Source organism: Crinia signifera, chromosome 19 (assembly GCF_055691185.1).
Source record: "Crinia signifera chromosome 19, ASM5569118v1, whole genome shotgun sequence".
NCBI lineage: Eukaryota > Metazoa > Chordata > Amphibia > Anura > Myobatrachidae > Crinia > Crinia signifera.
In genome coordinates this window covers 112836977-112855610 of record NC_139226.1, presented here as the reverse complement: position 1 = coordinate 112855610, position 18634 = coordinate 112836977, and the positions used below count along the sequence as shown (strand labels likewise).

Here is an 18634-nt window from a genome sequence, read left to right as displayed (position 1 = left end):
CCACACCCATCCACAAGTCCACTGTGCACCTCTACAAAATAACCACAACCCCACCAACCCCCCCACCCCCACAACCCCTTTCACACTTTTTGTTTTCCACTCTCTCAAACCTGCAGCAACCGAACAACACCCACCAGCATCTGATGCCAACAAGCAACAACCTACAGGACCTGAGCCTGCACAACTCCAATTTCCCTAACCACCTGTGCCACACCACATCTCGACCACAGCCCTCTGTAAGTACTAACCACCACCCCATACCAATACAACAACTCCAAACACAGCTCCATTCCAGTTCACCCCAGCCACCCAGCACCCCAGTACACCACTTTTACGACTTTTACACACTTCATGCACTTTCACACATCACGGTATAACACACTACACTCACCTATGTCTGCCCACTCATGCACCAACTTATGTCTCCAATAAACACACACACACACATCCATGCCTCCAAAACTCACACCAAAACAACCACACCCATCAATGCATCTCACGGCTGTAGCTGCAGCCTTTATTCAGTTTGCACACTTCAATTCATGTCTTCTAACACCATCATAGAGGCTGCCAGTGGCAGCGGGGGCCACGGGGACAAGGCCAGGGAAGTCCACTGTCCACCTCAGCCAAATTAAACAACACCCCTCCCCCCACAAACCACCTTCACACTTCGCTTTCCATTCTCTCAAACCTGCAGCAGCCGAACAACACACACCAGCATCTGATGCCAACAAGCAACACCCTCTAGGAACTGATGCCACACAACTCAACTTTACCACACCACCAGTGCCACACCACATCTCAAACACACCCATCTTGAAGCCCACTGTGCACCTCAGCAAAATAACACCATCCCCACCCAACACCCACACCCCAAACCCCCCACCCCCCACAAACCCCCTTCACACATTTATTTCCATTCTCTCAAACCTGCAGCAGACGAACAACACCCGCCAGGATCTGATGCGAAACAACACCCACCACAATCTGATGCCAACAAGCAACACTCTCCAGGACCTGATGCCGCACAACTCTACTTTCCCAAACTCCCAGTGACACACAACATCTTTTCTTCACCCATCTGTAAGTACTAACCACCACCCAATACTAATACATCACACAAAAAAACAAACCTAGCTCACTTCCAGTTCACCCCAGCCAACCACCACCCCACTACACCACTTCAAACACACCTCTCATCACACACCTCCCATATCAGGTACGGCCCTGCAGGCTTTACAACTGTACCACACATCTGCCCCTTTCACCCATCACAGTCTAACACAGTACACTAACCTATATCTGGACACTCATGCACCAATGAATGCCTCCAAAAATCACAGCTACACACACACATATGCTTGATACACTTACACTTACATACACCCATCCATGCCTCCAAAACTCACACCTACACACACACACACATTAATGCATCTCACGCAGGTAGCTGCAGCCTTTACTACTTTTGCACACTTCTATTCGTGTCTTCTAATATTTGATTTTGCTTTAAGGTCCCCTCAAGAAACTCCACAACCTGCTGGCTAAAAGCACCACCCTCTACCACCTACAACCCCACCCTCTACGACCTGCTGCCGCCTACTGCACATTTGACGTGACGCCTGCCACAGAACACAACTCGACCCCACCCATCGGTAAGTACTACCTAACACCACATACCACTACACCTCTAAGTTATCGACAAACACAGCTAACTTCCATTTCAGCCCAGTTCCTGCTGCGTGCCACCCAGCACCCCATACTCACAACACACACATCCATAGCTATAATACTCACACCTACACACACATATACACACACATAAACACACACCCATCCATGCCGCCTATACTTACAACTACTTTTGCATTTCAGCTCCCTTCAAAACACACACTGTAACACAGCACACTTTACTACGTTTGCCCACTGATGCACCAACGTCATTGTCAAACTCACATGTATACCTCCACACACACCCATCCATGCCTCCAATACTCACAACAACCCCTATTTGTGTCTTCTAATAATTTCTTTGCCTTTAAGGTTCCTTCAACAACTTCAACAACCTGCTGCTAAAAAAACACACCCTGTACAACCTGCTGCCGCCTCCTGCCAAATTCAACTGACGCCTGCCGCAAAACACAACTGTACCGCACCCATCTGTAAGTACTATATAACACCCCATACCACTACACTAACAACTAATCTACACACACAGCTACCTTCCATTTCAGGCCAGTACCTGCTTCGTGGCACCCAGCACACCATACTCACAACACACCCATCCATACCTCCAATACTACCAACAAAACACACACACACACACACCTCCATGCCTGTAATACTCACAAATAAACACACACAAACATCCAAGTACACACAACCACACACCCATCCCAGCATCCAAAACTCACAACTACACACACACAAACACCCATCCATGCCGCCAATAATCACAGCACCCTTTACTACGTTTGCCCACTAATACACCACCGTGATTGTCACAAACACTCACAGCTATGACTCCACACACACACATCCATGCCTACAATACTCACAAGTCCACACTCATACACCCATCCATGACTACCATAATCACAACCACCCCATACCACTGCACTAACAACATCTCTTCTAACCAAACTGCACTCCCTTAAACATTTCATAACTCAGAAACTTTCACACACTTCAATTTATGTGTTCAAATATTTCCATTTCCTTACATGACCCTTACAAACTCACACTTTACAACGTTGGAACACTTACACACCAACTACATCGTCAACCACACACTCACATATATTTCTACTTCTGATGGGGCGAAGCCCCTCACAACGGTGTGAAGAGCGCCCGGAGGGCGCGATGAATCACCTAGTTGTTTGATATGTGCTCATTTTGCTTTTGTACATGTGTACTACTGCAAACAGGACTACAGTACTTTTAAATGGGGTTGGAAAATCAGCAGAGTGTGTGTTTGATACATTCCGGTTCTTGCAATACAGCAATCAACAAACATCAACCATCTACCTTCACTGCGTCACAAGACTCTGCCAGCCTGACACATGCAAGATATTGCTGCAGGTACGGTAGGTGTTAACACGTGTAGTGTTCACAATAAACCACAGCTACAGCAGAAATGGTTTGAAAAAACAAGATTTGTGTTCAGAGAGTTCCAAGTAAGAACCTTCTGGAGACCAAATTATTTTTTCAAACCGTTTCTGTTACTTGGTGGTTGAATCAATTTTTATAAACATTATTTCAACTAGTTAGTTAAACTGGTACTTATGTAGTAACTGGGCTGCCGATTTTGAAATCGGGTCCATCGCATCGCATCGCACCCGACCAAATCGCATGCGATGCGATGCGATGCGATGCGATGGACCCGATTTTTCCATAGGATTCAATGTTAAAATGGACTGAGTCCATTTTAACATGGAATTCAATGGGAAAAAGGGGTCCTTTTCATACCCCTACTATCCAAGTGGGCATGGAGTTGGATATAAACCTGTGGCGAGCGTAGCGAGCCACCGAGCCCGAAGCGTGGCGAGCGTAGCGAGCCCCGTGAGGGGACACAGAATACCGTCCCCTCGCGGGGCTCGCTTCGCTCGCCACGCTTCGGGCTCGGTGGCTCGCTACGCTCGCCACAGGTTTATATCCAACTCCATGCCCACTTGGATAGTAGGGGTATGAAAAGGACCCCTTTTTCCCATTGAATTTCATGTTAAAATGGACTCAGTCCATTTTAACATTGAATCCTATGGAAAAATCGGGTCATCGCATCGCATCGCATCGCATCGTATGCGATGCGATGCGATGCGATATCGCATCGCATCGCATCTGATTGTATGCCTTAACTTAAGGCATACAATCAAAAAATCGGCAGCCCAGATACTACATAAGTACCGTTAAACTGATACAAGAGAACGTGGAATCGCAAAATGATCTTGTTGTTTTGCAAGATTAAAGACATTTCTCAAGAAGATTGCATTTGACATCCATCCTGCAGTATTCAGAACATCCTCAGAATACTGCAAATACCTCACCAGCAATGTCCTACAGTATTTGCCCATAAATAGTCAAAAGTTCACACATGCCCAGTATCTCCACTGGTTCCGAACCAAGAAGTAAAAGTGAGGGCGTGTGGCTATAGAAAAACCTTTGCATAGATGCTGGTGTGGGTGGGATTGCTCAGGGAGAGAGCACAGGCTGCTGCTGCAGGGCCACCAACAGGGGGGTGCTGTGGGTACAGCTGTCCCAGGCCCCAGCCTCTGGAAGGGCCTGGGAAGCTCGTTTTAACTACAACAGCAATCCCCTGTGTGCTGCCTGCGCTGAACTCGGTCCTCAGCAGGTCCTCAGCACAGCCTGTCTTCTTCAATACAGGAAGGCAGCAGCCAATTAAATTGCAGCCTTGGCTTTTGAGCCAATCAGAGGTTGTGTACCATTAGCCAATCAGAGCAGCTGCCGGTACACGAGCTCTGATTGGCTCACCTGCTGGTGCTGCATTTTATTTGGCCGCTGGCGTCCTGTATTGAAGAAGCCACGCTGTGCTTCAGGACGTGCTGAGTCAGGCGGTAAGTGAAGGATGATGGGGTCCAGTGATGAGCGCTGATGCGCACTCCCGCATCGTCAATGGCACGGATGTTCATCTGCTGGTATTCCCAAAAGATGAGCCAGGGTGTGGACAGTTTTCCATGGCATCCTATAAACCCCACACATAGGAACATTGTAGGAAACCAGGACCCCAGCACTGTGAGGCAGGCATGCTAACCGTAATGTCCTTATGCCTGTGCAGGTTACTATATACTTTTTTATCAAATAGGCTTGCAATACTGTCAGTTCTATGTCAGTAAGAAGAAGGAGAGACGTAGCACTTGCAGCTAATGATGGGACCACAGAACGTGTCACTGTCTCATCTGGTCCTATATACACCACACATACAGGTAAGGCTTAGTGTATGAAGTGGTTGCCTTCAAGGGACACGGTCATTAGGTCGACTTGCATTGGATCGACCACTGAAGGTCAACATGCCTTAAGTTGACACCTTAAATAGGTCGACATGGCTGGAAGGTCGACACAAGCATTAGGTCGACAACGACAAGGTCGACATTCAAAATGTCGACATGAGTTTTTCACTTTTGTTGTTGATCCAACATGTGGCAGCAGGCTGTATTTCATGCCCTGACTGTTCCATGCACTGGGTATTTTCCAGCCCATTTCCCCATCATCAGTCAGCATACACGCCAGGCAACTTCGCCCAGTGTGTATGGACCGTAACCTGTATTTGGTATACCTTTAGTCTTTTAGATAGAGTATAAAAAGTTATGGTACTTGTGTATTATCACGGCGCCCATCGCATCGCAGACCATTAGGCATGTGATGGTATGCGATGCGATATTGCGCGATGTCCCGCAATGGCATACAATGTTAAAATTGTATGGCTTTGTGTATGGCATACAATGCCATACAATGCGATGCGATTAAAAGTTGTATAAGCATCCTAATGGGTGCTTACAATCTTAAAAGCACCCCCCAGTATTAACGTCAACCCGAAGCATGGCGAGCGCTTCGGGCTCGGTGGCTCGCTGCACTCGCCACACTTTATAAGATCAATTCCACGCCGACATGGATAGTGGGGGTATGAAAAGGTCGTAGAACGCGTACCGCCGCCCCTCGCGGGCTTGCTGCGCTCGCCACACTTCAGGTTCACGTTAATAATGGGGGTTGGCGTGGGTGTGCTTTTAAGATTGAAAGCACCCATTAGGGTGCTTATACAATTTAAAATCGCATAGGGGTTTTTAATCGCATCACATGCCATCGATGTATGGCATGCGATGCGATGAAAAATCGTGCGACTAATTATCGTCAGCGCCGTGATAATACACAAGTACCAAAGTTATTTATATAGAGTTGAAAACTACAAAATAACTCTTTTTATTTTATTTTATTTGCTGATTAAAAACTTCTAAAGTACATATATGAACCAAGACAAACAAACCTAAAAAAACACATAGGGGAATATTTATTACAAATATAAATTTATAAAATAATGTGAAAAGGGTTGTTTTCACACCCTTTCGACATGATTTAAGTGTCACCTGACCGCCTGACATATATTACAGGTCTTGTGGAACCGTTTTCATTAAAAACTGCTCCAACCCCTTTCGTTTGCTTCTTTTTAAATAATGTAATAATCATATTGCATTTTTTATGCTTATAATGGGAAATGCAATCTGGCTCCAAATGTACAAAAAAAAATAAGAAAAGGAAAAAAACTCTGCAGTGAGCTTTGTGATAATAATGCTATATTCAGATAGCATAATCACACAGGACTCACTGAATCGTGCGTGCCTGCTGCGCCGCTTTCTCTGGCTGCTGACAGACAAACTTTTTCTGGTCTCTGCTCAATGTGATTAGCTATGATTGACACACAGGCTGACCACTGTGATAAAAAGAAAAAAAAGTGAAAGAATAAAGCATACCTACTCCCAGGGATCAGTGGGCCTAATTCAGCATGGATTGCTAGTTAGAGAAAAGATAGTTGCCTGAGATCAAATAGTCACCACCCAGACAGAAAGAATGACCATCCATTGCTACATTTGCAATGCATTCCCAGATCCATTTGCAAAAAGTGAACCATTAAACAGTTTTTTTTTCCCATCTGAATAAGTCAAAGGCTTCCACTTATCTGCTAAAGGACCTGGCTAGAAGTGGTCATGACTGACGTCAGAGACCCACCCAAAAAGCTCTTTTGGCACATCCAGAAAACCCCATGCTTTCAACCCTAAATTCTGGCATCCTGACAATCAAACTGCAGCTTCTATGCGACTGCTATGCAGGCGGGTATTTATTCGCTAATTGCAGCCACTCAGGCATGTTGCGCAGGTAGTCGAGATTATGTGGGTATTGCAAATTCTCTAATTAGTGATTCATGCTGAATTACGGTAGGCTGATTGGTGATCCAGTGAGGGCTGCCTCCCCCTGCACTGTTGCGTGACCTCTGGTGCAAAAAGTGGGTTTAGGTGAGTAAGGGGGTGCCTGACCAGAGTGGTGGTAGCGTCGGTGATATTAGTGGTGGTGGCACATATGCAGTGCAAAAAATATCCCAATAAGGCTGTGGAAAGCATTCGCAGGGACAGAGCTGAAAAAGCTCTGTCCCTGCGAATGCTTTCCAAAAATATCCCAATAAGGCTGTGGAAAGCATTCGCAGGGACAGAGCTGAAAAAGCTCTGTCCCTGCGTATGCGATTATTGAACTTTCAAGTTATATAATCAATTATCAAATTACGTATTGGGTTGATTTTATCATACACCCATATAACATTGCTAAAGAGTGTAAAACAGAAAAGTTTTTCAACATTGACAACCTGAAATTAAAGATACAAATTAAATATACAAGTTTTTGGTACAATTCTTGGTTTTGAACCTGTGAAATAGCAGGAGAGTCTCTTATTTTGAGTAGGAGATGTAACTTTTAATACCAGCATTGGATCAGCTCCAATGAAGGGGATGGTGGTGGGTTTCAGAGACACATCTTTTTCTTTCTTTTTTATAAACGTTTACAAATGAATATGTTCCTATGATCTGAATGCATTTTGATTATTCCCCCATGGAGACATTCTTCTTCTTTGATATTTTTCTGCATGTTATTATTATACTTGCCTATTTCATGCTATGACACTGTTTTGTTGGTTGATGTCATTGTCTTTTCTGATATACTTTTTTTTTTGTTTGATTTATGACATAAGTAAAGTTTCAATAAAAAGATTTTTCTTTTTTAAATGATCAAATCATCTCTTCTCTATGGGGGGTATTCAATCGCTGGCGACCATCTCCTCATGGGGGAGATGCCCGCCGGGCCCTTCTCAATGCTGTCTTCCCCAACAGCATTGAGCAGGGTTTCTCGGCAGAACGAGCCCGACTTCACTAGCTGTAGGGCTCGTTCTGCCGGGAAGTGGCAAGTTGCCAGCTGCAGCTCGCCTCTTCCCAACTGCAACTCACGGCCACGCCCCCTTCTCACTCCCCAGCAGGCGGAACATTGAATCCCGCCTGCATGTTCTCGGTCGAGCTGACCGAGAACGGGTCTGGGACTCGGTCAGGGACAGGGTCACGGCGGTCGAGCAGTAAATTCCATAAATGTCTGCCATCATTTAAAAAGATAACAACTGTTGTCTCTTCTCCCAGATGACTCTGAAGCAAAAAAGCTGAAGGTAACATTGACGGTTCTCATCGTTGCGCTCATTATTGCTTCTTTGTTGGGGGCTGCCATGGTGTTCTCCAGTGTGATCTTGTATAAGATGTACCGCCTCTGTGCCTCTCTGAAGAACAATGGTATGGATAACTAGACCGCTAGTGGTAACTAAGCTGCGTCTAATCATAGTAGTATATGAAAATGATGATCATTATCACCTGTTTCTGGTGGTTGGTTAATCCTACAAAATCCCTGACTTTGCGCAAGTGTAAACTACAGTATTAACACTTTGATTTTTGAAAGCATTCTTACTTTGCTTTACTTTACTTTATCCCACACTTGACTAAAGCCTCTGCACAGTTCTGTACAGTATATAGTCTTACAAAATCTATATTATTAGGTGTGACTGCAATTTGTAAAACAAAGTGGTTTTGGTATATTTTTCAATAGTGTAGCAATTTCTAAGTGATTCTGATTTATTTTAATACCATTCGATGAATAAAAATCAACTTGTTTTGTCTACTCTACTTAGTCTACTTTAATTAGGGTGATGACAAGAAATATGTATAGATGACAATAAAGATGTATCTCATCTCTATTCTCATTATTATACTACAGTACATTATATTGTTACAAAAGGGTCATAGAGTCACAGCTAGATAGGTGGTCTTAGGGTGGTTCTCAGACAAGAGGGAGTTGTGACATCCTCACCATCTGACATCCTGGGTGTAATGTGCTTGTCTGGTCTGATCCAAGTTTTGCAGCCTGGTGGGAACAACAGTCCCCGCAGTGATGAACATGAGGGTTCGGGTTGTGAGGCCACGCCCTCTCCATCCAAGGATTATAAATATTGCCTAGGAGTATCCATCAAGAGTGGGACTGGTAATTATAAGGTGTTTTACCTCAACAAATCTGCACATTTATGCCTAAAGAAATATGAGCCATTCTTAGCCTCATAGCCATAGCCATTGAAGCCAGTGACTTTTAATTGTTACATGTTGTTAGTCTTGTCTGTCTGTATGTTAATACAAAGTGCACTTTGAGATTATTATGAATTTTCTGTTAATTATTATGTTTTAATAAATTTTTATATATTCATACATCCCTATTGGTATTTGTGTGATTGAGCACAGCTGTGCCTCTAAGTAGTTTTTGTGGTTACTAGCAGGGCCGGCAATAGAAATCTTGGGGCCCCATACACTTATATCTCTGGGGCCCCCATACCTCCCCAAATACCCTCACTGTGCCGCGACAGTGAACCCCTGTGAGCCGTCATCTCCCAGCCGGTTTAGGTACTAATTGGTGTGGGGTAAACACAGTTGAATACAAGGGCAGAGTCATACTACGGGTCCTAATCCCAACCAACCTAGCCCAAAAGGCCCAACACAGTGGCGTAACTATAAATTCTGAGCCCCCCCCTGCCGAAAATGCAGGGGGGCGCCCCCCCCCCCCCATTCCGGGCTTAGCTGCTATAGAAGCAGTAATAAGGGGAGCGTGTACTCACAGACTCACAGTGCTGCTGCAGTGCATGCAGTCCCAGCTTCTGCTCCCCCAGGACTGTATTAATTTCTTAGCTCTCTGTTCGTGTATGTTCCGAGCCAGATGACACACAGCCCGGGGGTGGTCTCAAGCTCCCCGCATGCCAGCAGCAGGCTCCTCACACTCCCCTGCAGCAAGGAGAAGTCAGAGCCCGGTCCCCGCGCTGTAAGTGTACTCCCTAGCAGCACAGGGCAAGCCCTCAGCAGGCGTCGCGCAGCCCCCTGCTACTGCTGCAGCGCTGTTAATACAAAAAAAGTAACACTCGGAAAATGTCTGCAATACGGGGGCAGCCATTTTTCAAGTGTCACTTTTTTGTATTAGCAGCGCTGCAGCATTAGCCGTGAGAGCCGGGACCTGGCGAAGACAGAAGCGCTGGCTGCAGAAGGCAGTGCGCAACAATAGCCCCGCAGCCCCCCCGGCGCCCACACCCTCTCAGCGCCTCCCCGCCACCGCGGGGGCTGCGGGACTATAGTTACGCCACTGGCCCAACATCAAAATAGTTTCTAAGGCGCATAACAGCGCACCAAGCACCCAAAACCATTTGCATGATTTTTTTACAAAATACTTTGGGATCAGACTGTACTGATGGTGATCCGGATAAGCATAGAGGACAAAACAGACATATAGGGGGAAATTTACTAAAGGAAATTTGTAAAAAAAAAATAGGTGTATTTGTATCCAGAAATACACTTATTTTTGACATTTACTATCCCGAAAATACGGCAATTCGTATGCGTATTGATGTGCTATCAATACGAATTGCCGTATTTTCAGGATAGTAAATGTAAAAAAATAATTGTATTTCTGGATACAAATACACCTATTTTTTACAGATTTCCTTTAGTAAATTTCCCCAAGTGCCATAGTCAGCATCACTTATTGTATTAATATGGTGATCTAAATCTATAGCAACTAAATACAGAGGCATGTATTATCATCCACACACACACATATGTATACATATATATATATATATATATATATATATATATACACACACACACAGTATATATATATATATATATATATATACACACTGCATATATATATATATATATACACACACTGTATATATATATATATATATATATATATATATATATATATACTGTATATATATATACATATACACACTGTATATGTGTGTATTTTTTTTTGCTGAGAAATAAAGTATGTCCAGCAGCTTACTTTTCATTTTGATTCGCTGTCTGGACTGCTGGACTGTCACTGGAGTCTGGAGCCAGGACACTGTGGAAAGGAGGAGGAGGATGATGAATAAATGGTGCATAGCAGCGGTGGCCGCCGGAGTCCTCAGACAGTCACAGGACACTGGGGCAGATGTATGATCCGTCGATATGGGGGAGAAGGGGTATTAGCGCACGTTATGTGCACTGATACCGCTTCTCCCCCATGTATGAAGCAGCCAGCGTGCGGTATATGACAGAGGCGCTATGCGCCCCTGTCCATATCGGCGCTGCTATCAAAATGATAGCAGGCCGAATGTATGAACGGTCAGCATCAGGCTGGCGAAGCCCTATCTAAACAGCAGGGACAGCGCTGTCCCTGCTGTCAGCTGTGGGCTGCGCTGGGGATCTCGCGTGAACAGCGAGATCCCGCGCATGCCCAGTGCGGCCGGCCGGGGGACAGGAGATAGCGCATCAGTATTAACTGATGCGCTATCTCCAGAAAGGGACATCGCCGGAGGGGGGAGTTAACGCTCCCCCGCTTCGGCAGACAAGGGGCGAGATGTACTAAAGGGAAAATGCGGTAAAACCCCCGTTTTACCGCATTTTCCTATGTACTAAAACCCGTTCGCAGCCGTTTCGCAGGGCAGGGTATCGCCACCTTTGGGTGGCGATACCCTATAGAAGCCTATGGGCTTCTTTTCGCCGCCCGCCGCGTCGCCGCAACCCGCCACCTCGCCGACCCCCCCTTTCCGCCCTCCCTTGGGCTTACCTTCTTGCAGGTCCTCCTGGACCCCGGAAGGTAAGCCCTTCCTCCCCCTAGCAACGCAGCCGGACGTCCTTCCGGCTGCAGGGGAAGGAGGAAGCGCCGGGGACAGCTTGCTTAGCTGTCCCCGGCGTGAAAGCTGCAGAAGCCGGCTGGGAGGTGACGGAGACCCCCCGCAGACCACAGTACAGGTATCGCGGGGGGCCTCCGTCACCGCATCGCGATGCCAGCCGCATATGTTAGTACATATGCGGCGGCATCGCGGTGGGGGGGGGGCGCGAAGGGCGGCGATGTATTTTAATACATCCCGCCCAAGATGTTAATACATCTTGTCGATGTCCCTTCCTGCTTCGCCTCGCTATTGAGGCGAAGCAGGAAGTATCATAGCGGCGCGATAAGCGCTGCTATGATACATCTGCCCCACTGTCCGAGACTGTCACACTTGCACTGCCAGCCTGCCGCACCTCACTGCTCGCGCTTTTCAGTGGTAGAGCGGAACTACAGGCTGAGATCCCACCTCCTGTCATAGTTGCAGCTGCCACACATAGAACACAGTGGAGGTGACAGACAAAAGATTGAATAAGTGTGTTAAAAAGACGTGGCTTCTTGGCAACGCACTGACGACTGGTATGGTTAAATGCATATTATATTATATCGTACCACAGGTTCTGATGCTCTTAGCACTTGGAGAGAGAATTTCCTGTGCATAAATTTCTATTATATTGTTTAAACTGCCTCTTAACTGCTGTGCTCGTGTCCACTAATGTGGAAATAGATACAATGTTTTGTTAAGTTTTATAGAGTTTCTGTATCAATAAAGTATCTAGGAGACCGTAACTGTTGTGGCAGCCTCAGGACTGCAAGGAGTATAGTCACAATTCACCCTAGAATTACCCACTTATCAAAACACAAAAACAAACTCCCAATCTCATGTATATGGAGATGTGTGTAGAACTGTTATGCTTTTTGGTGGTTTAAATTAAAAGTAAGATGGGTATTAAATGAGATCTAGGTCAGCAGTGTGTATGTAAGGACACACTGCTATGTGTGGCTCAGCAGGAAAGCGTGGGAAGAAAATCTCCTAGTAATCTCAGCACCGTGGCTCTATGATTAAAGTTTTGAGCTCTAGCACACACGTTATAATACTGCCTGAGCGAGCACAAAAAATATTGTGACTCAACAGAAATAATCACTTTTATTAATCTCAGCACCGTGGCTGTATGAATTGAGTCTCAATAATAATGCTACAATGTTGCCTTGACAGACATCTCATACGTTGTAACAATGTCTGTGCCAGACTATTGCAGTGACTGATTCGGTACTCTTTACCTAGCACGGCGCCCATCGCGGGCATCGCATGCACATCGCATGCCATTTGCGATGCGACCGACGCGATGCCCGCGATTTCCCATTGAAAACCATGTTAAAAATGGAAATCGCGTCGGTCGCATCGCATTCGGCCAAAAAAACGCATGCGATGCGACCAACGCGATTACCGCGATTTTCCATAGGGAACAATGTTAAATGGGTCAATGGACATATGCATGAGGTGTGACTCCTTGGTTCGAGTTCTGCTTTGCACGAGTTGTGGCTCCTTGGTTCTAGTTCTGCATTGCACACGAGTTGTGGCTTCTTGATTCTAGTTCTGCTTTCCATGAGTTGTGGCTCCTTGGTTCTAGTTTTGCATTGCAAGAGTTGTGGCTCCTTGGTTCTAGTTCTGCATTGCACATGAGTTGTGGCTCCTTGATTCTAGTTCTGCTTTGCATTAATTGTGGCTCATTGGGTCTAGTTCTGCATTGCACGAGTTGTGGCTCCTTGGTTCTAGTTCTGCATTGCACACGAGTTGTGGCTCCTTGATTTTAGTTCTGCATTGCATGAGTTGTGGCTCCTTGGTTCTAGTTCTGCATTGCACGAGTTGTGGCTCCTTGGTTCTAGTTCTGTATTGCACGAGTTGTAGCTCCTTGGTTCCAGTTCTGCATTGCATGAGTTGTGGTTCATTGGTTCTAGTTCTGCATTGCACGAGTTGTGGCTCATTGGTTCTAGTTCTGCATTGCACGAGTTGTGGCTACTTGGTTCTAGTTCTGCATTGCATGAGTTGTGGCTCCTTGGTTCTAGTTCTGCATTGCACAAGTTGTTGCACCTTGGTTTTAGTTCTGCATTGAACGAGTTGTGTCTCCTTGGTTTTAGTTCTGCATTGCATGATTTGTGGCTCCTTCATTATATTTCTGCATTGCACGAGTTGTGGCTCCTTGGTTCTAGTTCTGCATTGTATGGGTTGGGTGGCAATATGAATGGAAGGTGCAACTATACTCTTTTAGCAATTATTATTTAATTCCCCCTTTATTTTATTAAGCAAAAACAATAATTCATAGTTACATTAATGCATCAACACACAAGACATACAACACATAACACAACACATAAAATTCATTAAAAATATATATAACATATGCATGAGGTGTGACTCCTTGGTTCTAGTTCTGCTTTGCACGAGTTGTGGCTCCTTGGTTCTAGTTCTGCATTGCACACAAGTTGTGGCTTCTTGATTCTAGTTCTGCTTTCCATGAGTTGTGGCTCCTTGGTTCTAGTTTTGCATTGCAAGAGTTGTGGCTCCTTGGTTCTAGTTCTGCATTGCACGAGTTGTGGCTCCTTGATTCTAGTTCTGCTTTGCATTAATTGTGGCTCACTGGTTCTAGTTCTGCATTGCACGAGTTGTGGCTCCTTGGTTCTAGTTCTGCATTGCACACGAGTTGTGGCTCCTTGATTTTAGTTCTGCATTGCATGAGTTGTGGCTCCTTGGTTCTAGTTCTGCATTGCACGAGTTGTGGCTCCTTGGTTCTAGTTCTGTATTGCACGAGTTGTAGCTCCTTGGTTCCAGTTCTGCATTGCATGAGTTGTGGCTCATTGGTTCTAGTTCTGCATTGCACGAGTTGTGGCTCATTGGTTCTAGTTCTGCATTGCACGAGTTGTGGCTCCTTGGTTCTAGTTCTGCATTGCACGAGTTGTGGCTACTTGGTTCTAGTTGTTCATGGCACGAGTTGTAGCTTCTTAGTTCCAGTTCTGCATTGCACGAGTTGTGGCTCATTGGTTCTAGTTCTGCATTGCACGAGTTGTGGCTCATTGGTTCTAGTTCTGCATTGCACGAGTTGTGGCTCATTGGTTCTAGTTCTGCATTGCACGAGTTGTGGCTCATTGGTTCTAGTTCTGCATTGCACGAGTTGTGGCTCCTTGGTTCTAGTTCTGCATTGCACGAGTTGTGGCCACTTGGTTCTAGTTGTGCATCGCACGAGTTGTAGCTTCCTAGTTCCAGTTCTGCAATGCATGAGTTGTGGCTCATTGGTTCTAGTTCTGCATTGCATGAGTTGTGGCTCATTGGTTCTAGTTCTGCATTGCACGAGTTGTGGCTCATTGGTTCTAGTTCTGCATTGCACGAGTTGTGGCTCCTTGGTTCTAGTTCTGCATTGCACGAGTTGTGGCTACTTGGTTCTAGTTGTGCATGGCACGAGTTGTAGCTTCTTAGTTCCAGTTCTGCATTGCACGAGTTGTGGCTCATTGGTTCTAGTTCTGCATTGCACGAGTTGTGGCTCATTGGTTCTAGTTCTGCATTGCACGAGTTGTGGCTCATTGGTTCTAGTTCTGCATTGCACGAGTTGTGGCTCATTGGTTCTAGTTCTGCATTGCACGAGTTGTGGCTCCTTGGTTCTAGTTCTGCATTGCACGAGTTGTGGCTACTTGGTTCTAGTTGTGCATCGCACGAGTTGTAGCTTCCTAGTTCCAGTTCTGCAATGCATGAGTTGTGGCTCGATGGTTCTAGTTCTGCATTGCATGAGTTGTGGCTCATTGGTTCTAGTTCTGCATTGCACGAGTTGTGGCTCCTTGGTTCTAGTTCTGCATTGCACGAGTTGTGGCTACTTGGTTCTAGTTGTGCATGGCACGAGTTGTAGCTTCTTAGTTCCAGTTCTGCATTGCACGAGTTGTGGCTCATTGGTTCTAGTTCTGCATTGCACGAGTTGTGGCTCATTGGTTCTAGTTCTGCATTGCACGAGTTGTGGCTCATTGGTTCTAGTTCTGCATTGCACGAGTTGTGGCTCCTTGGTTCTAGTTCTGCATTGCACGAGTTGTGGCTACTTGGTTCTAGTTGTGCATCGCACGAGTTGTAGCTTCCTAGTTCCAGTTCTGCAATGCATGAGTTGTGGCTCATTGGTTCTAGTTCTGCATTGCATGAGTTGTGGCTCATTGGTTCTAGTTCTGCATTGCACGAGTTGTGGCTCCTTGGTTCTAGTTCTGCATTGCACTAGTTGTGGCTACTTGGTTCTAGTTGTGCATCGCATGAGTTGTGGCTACTTGGTTCTAGTTGTGCATCGCATAAGTTGTGGCTTCTTGGTTCCAGTTCTGCATTGCACAAGTTGTGGGTCCTTGGTTCTAGTTCTGCATTGCACCAGTTGTGGCTCCTTGGTTCTATTTCTGCATTGCACTAGTTGTGGATCCTTGGATCTAGTTCTGTGCCTTTTCACTACACAGATAGACACTATATGTCACGGCCTGGACTGTCTGTGTTCCCGGCACTGACCTGGGTGCGCCAGTGGAGGACGCAGGGAACTGGAAGCGAGGAGGCTTGAGGTAGCTGGAGCTCATGCACGGAGGATGGAGGAAGATGACCTGCCGGGGACACAGAGGATTGGCTGAGACCTAAAGCAGAGGCGCGGGGTCTAAGCAGACAGTGGTATTCACCAGGGACCCCCGCAAGGGGATATGGACTTTGCTGCAACTGCCGACCAGGTCGCGGCCCTCTGCCCAGGTTCCCCTGTGGCTTTGGCAGGGTTTGAAACACAAGAGTCTTTTGTGGGGTACTTAAACCATCGATGGTGATCGATGGCACTGAATGCTATACAGCAACACGGAGGGCACTGAGGAATGTGAATAGCAGGGAGTACACAGTATTGGGGAACTGAGTACCGTGAGATGCGGTCTGGAAGCCGGGGATGACACAAGGGTAACACAGGAAGAAGCTGGAGATCACTGGGGATCGCTGGAGCGGCTAGGGAGCCGATACTGGTGATCACTGGGGATCGCTGGAGCGGCTAGGGAGCCGATACTGGAGATCACTGGGGATCGCTGGAGCGGCCTGAGAGCCGAAGGGAGACGGGCACGGAACCCACTGATATCCGGACGCTGAGTAGATAACCTGGGCTGCACAAGAAGACAGGATCACACAGCAGATGGTACTCGTGGAGACTTCTGGCAGGAGTGGAATGACCAGGACGCTGAGAGCAACACAGGTGACAGCGGACTCAGGAAACCGGACCTCTGGAGCAAGTGGGAAGTCTTGACAGGAGCTGACGCTGGAGAACTCACAGGTAAACTGACGAGTTGTTCAAGACCAGGAGGAGACTGTGAGCTGGGCTTTTATCCCTCCAGGTGATTAGGGAATCAGACGCAGGTGATGGGATTAGCCGCAGCAGCAGCACACAGACCAGGAAGTGAGTTGGAGCTTACCTGGATCATGTGACCCGCAGTTTGATTAGGGAATACACCTGGAGTTCACAGTGACGCAGGGGCGACTTGGAAGCAAGGGACATCACGCCAGGGATTGCCGACTGTGCCGGCAGCTGATCTACAGAGAATATTACCCCAGCGTGCCGGTAAGGGGCGCATGCGAGTGGTGTGAGAACCGGGGTTCCTGACACTATACACTTTAAAAACATCAGCAACCATTTCCATGCGCCAGAACCGAATGGATACTGTAGTACTGGCAAGTGGTGACATAGCTCAGGATCCTGACACCTAAAGATTATATACTCGGAGCAATGGTTTGTGACCATATGGTACCCATTTTGTGATGCCCATCTGCATTGCGAGTCTCTTAGGGCCTTATTTTGGTTCATTCTTTCTGACAAAATCCTTCTTAGATGGACAAAACCATGTGCACTGCAGGGGGGGCAGATGTAACATGTGCAGAGAGAATTAGATTTGGGTGAGTAATTTTGTTTCTGTGCAGGGAAAATACTGACTGCTTTATTTTTACACTGCAATATAGATCTCACTTTGAAGTAAAACCCCACCCAAATCTAATTCTCTCTGCACATGTTACATCTGCCCCACCTGCAGTGCACATGGTTTTGCCCATCTAAGAAGGATTTTGACAGAAAGAATGAACCAAAATAAGGCCCTTAGTACTCTCAATATAAACATTTTATATAGTACATAAGAAAATTTATTGAGGAATTCCATGATAAATATTGCAGTAGTATGCATTATTGCCATATATAATTCCAGGCAATTGTATATTCCAGTGGGCCTTAAACTCGGTCCTCAGGACCCCACACAGTTCACATTTTCCAGGTCACCCGACAGGTGTACTCATTACTCACTGAGACATTTTGAAAGATCCACAGGTGGAGCTAATTATTTCACTTGATTCTTTGAGGAGACCTGTAAAACATGTACTGTGTGGGGTCCCGAGGACCGACTTTGAGAACCTGTAGTATATTAAGGTGTACTATATTAAGGTAAATAAACACATATGAAATAATAAATATCTATATGAGTTATGTTAAGCATATATTACTTAAAATGTAATTACCAAAAATGTCCAACTAGTAATTATATCATATTATCATTTAAAAATATCTACCAAGGAGAAATCAATACAAATGAACACAGAAACATAAACTTCCTATTTTATACAGCAGTTAGTACATAATGTACATGAACAGATTTACACTAGACTGTTTTGAAAAGAGATCTTTTCTTCCAAAACCACAATCTTTTTTCTTAAACACTCTTTTTCAAGAGATAGAATTTGTAAATGATAAAACTGTTTGTCTTTATCCATTATATTCCTTTGTAATTCAATCTCTTTCTGCAAGACTTTCATCAGTTCCGCATTGAGTGCGTCAAGTGTCTCCTGGAGTTGGTCTGCTGTAATCAGATCATTGTCTTCTTCCTTGGGTGTGCT

General features: G+C 45.8%; 1 protein-coding gene across 3 annotated transcripts in view; it reads right to left on the bottom strand.

Moving 5' to 3' along the window:
• Window positions 1–17979: 17979 nt before the first annotated feature.
• Window positions 17980–18634, bottom strand: part of LOC146042901 (uncharacterized) — a 119013-nt gene continuing 118358 nt past the window's right edge. For all 3 annotated transcript variants that reach the window (XM_083163185.1, XM_083163187.1, XM_083163186.1), the window contains exon 42: window positions 17980–18632. In XM_083163185.1, the coding sequence (XP_083019311.1) occupies window positions 18395–18632 (238 nt within the window). In that variant the 3' untranslated portion in view covers window positions 17980–18394. The remainder of the gene's footprint in view (window positions 18633–18634) is intronic.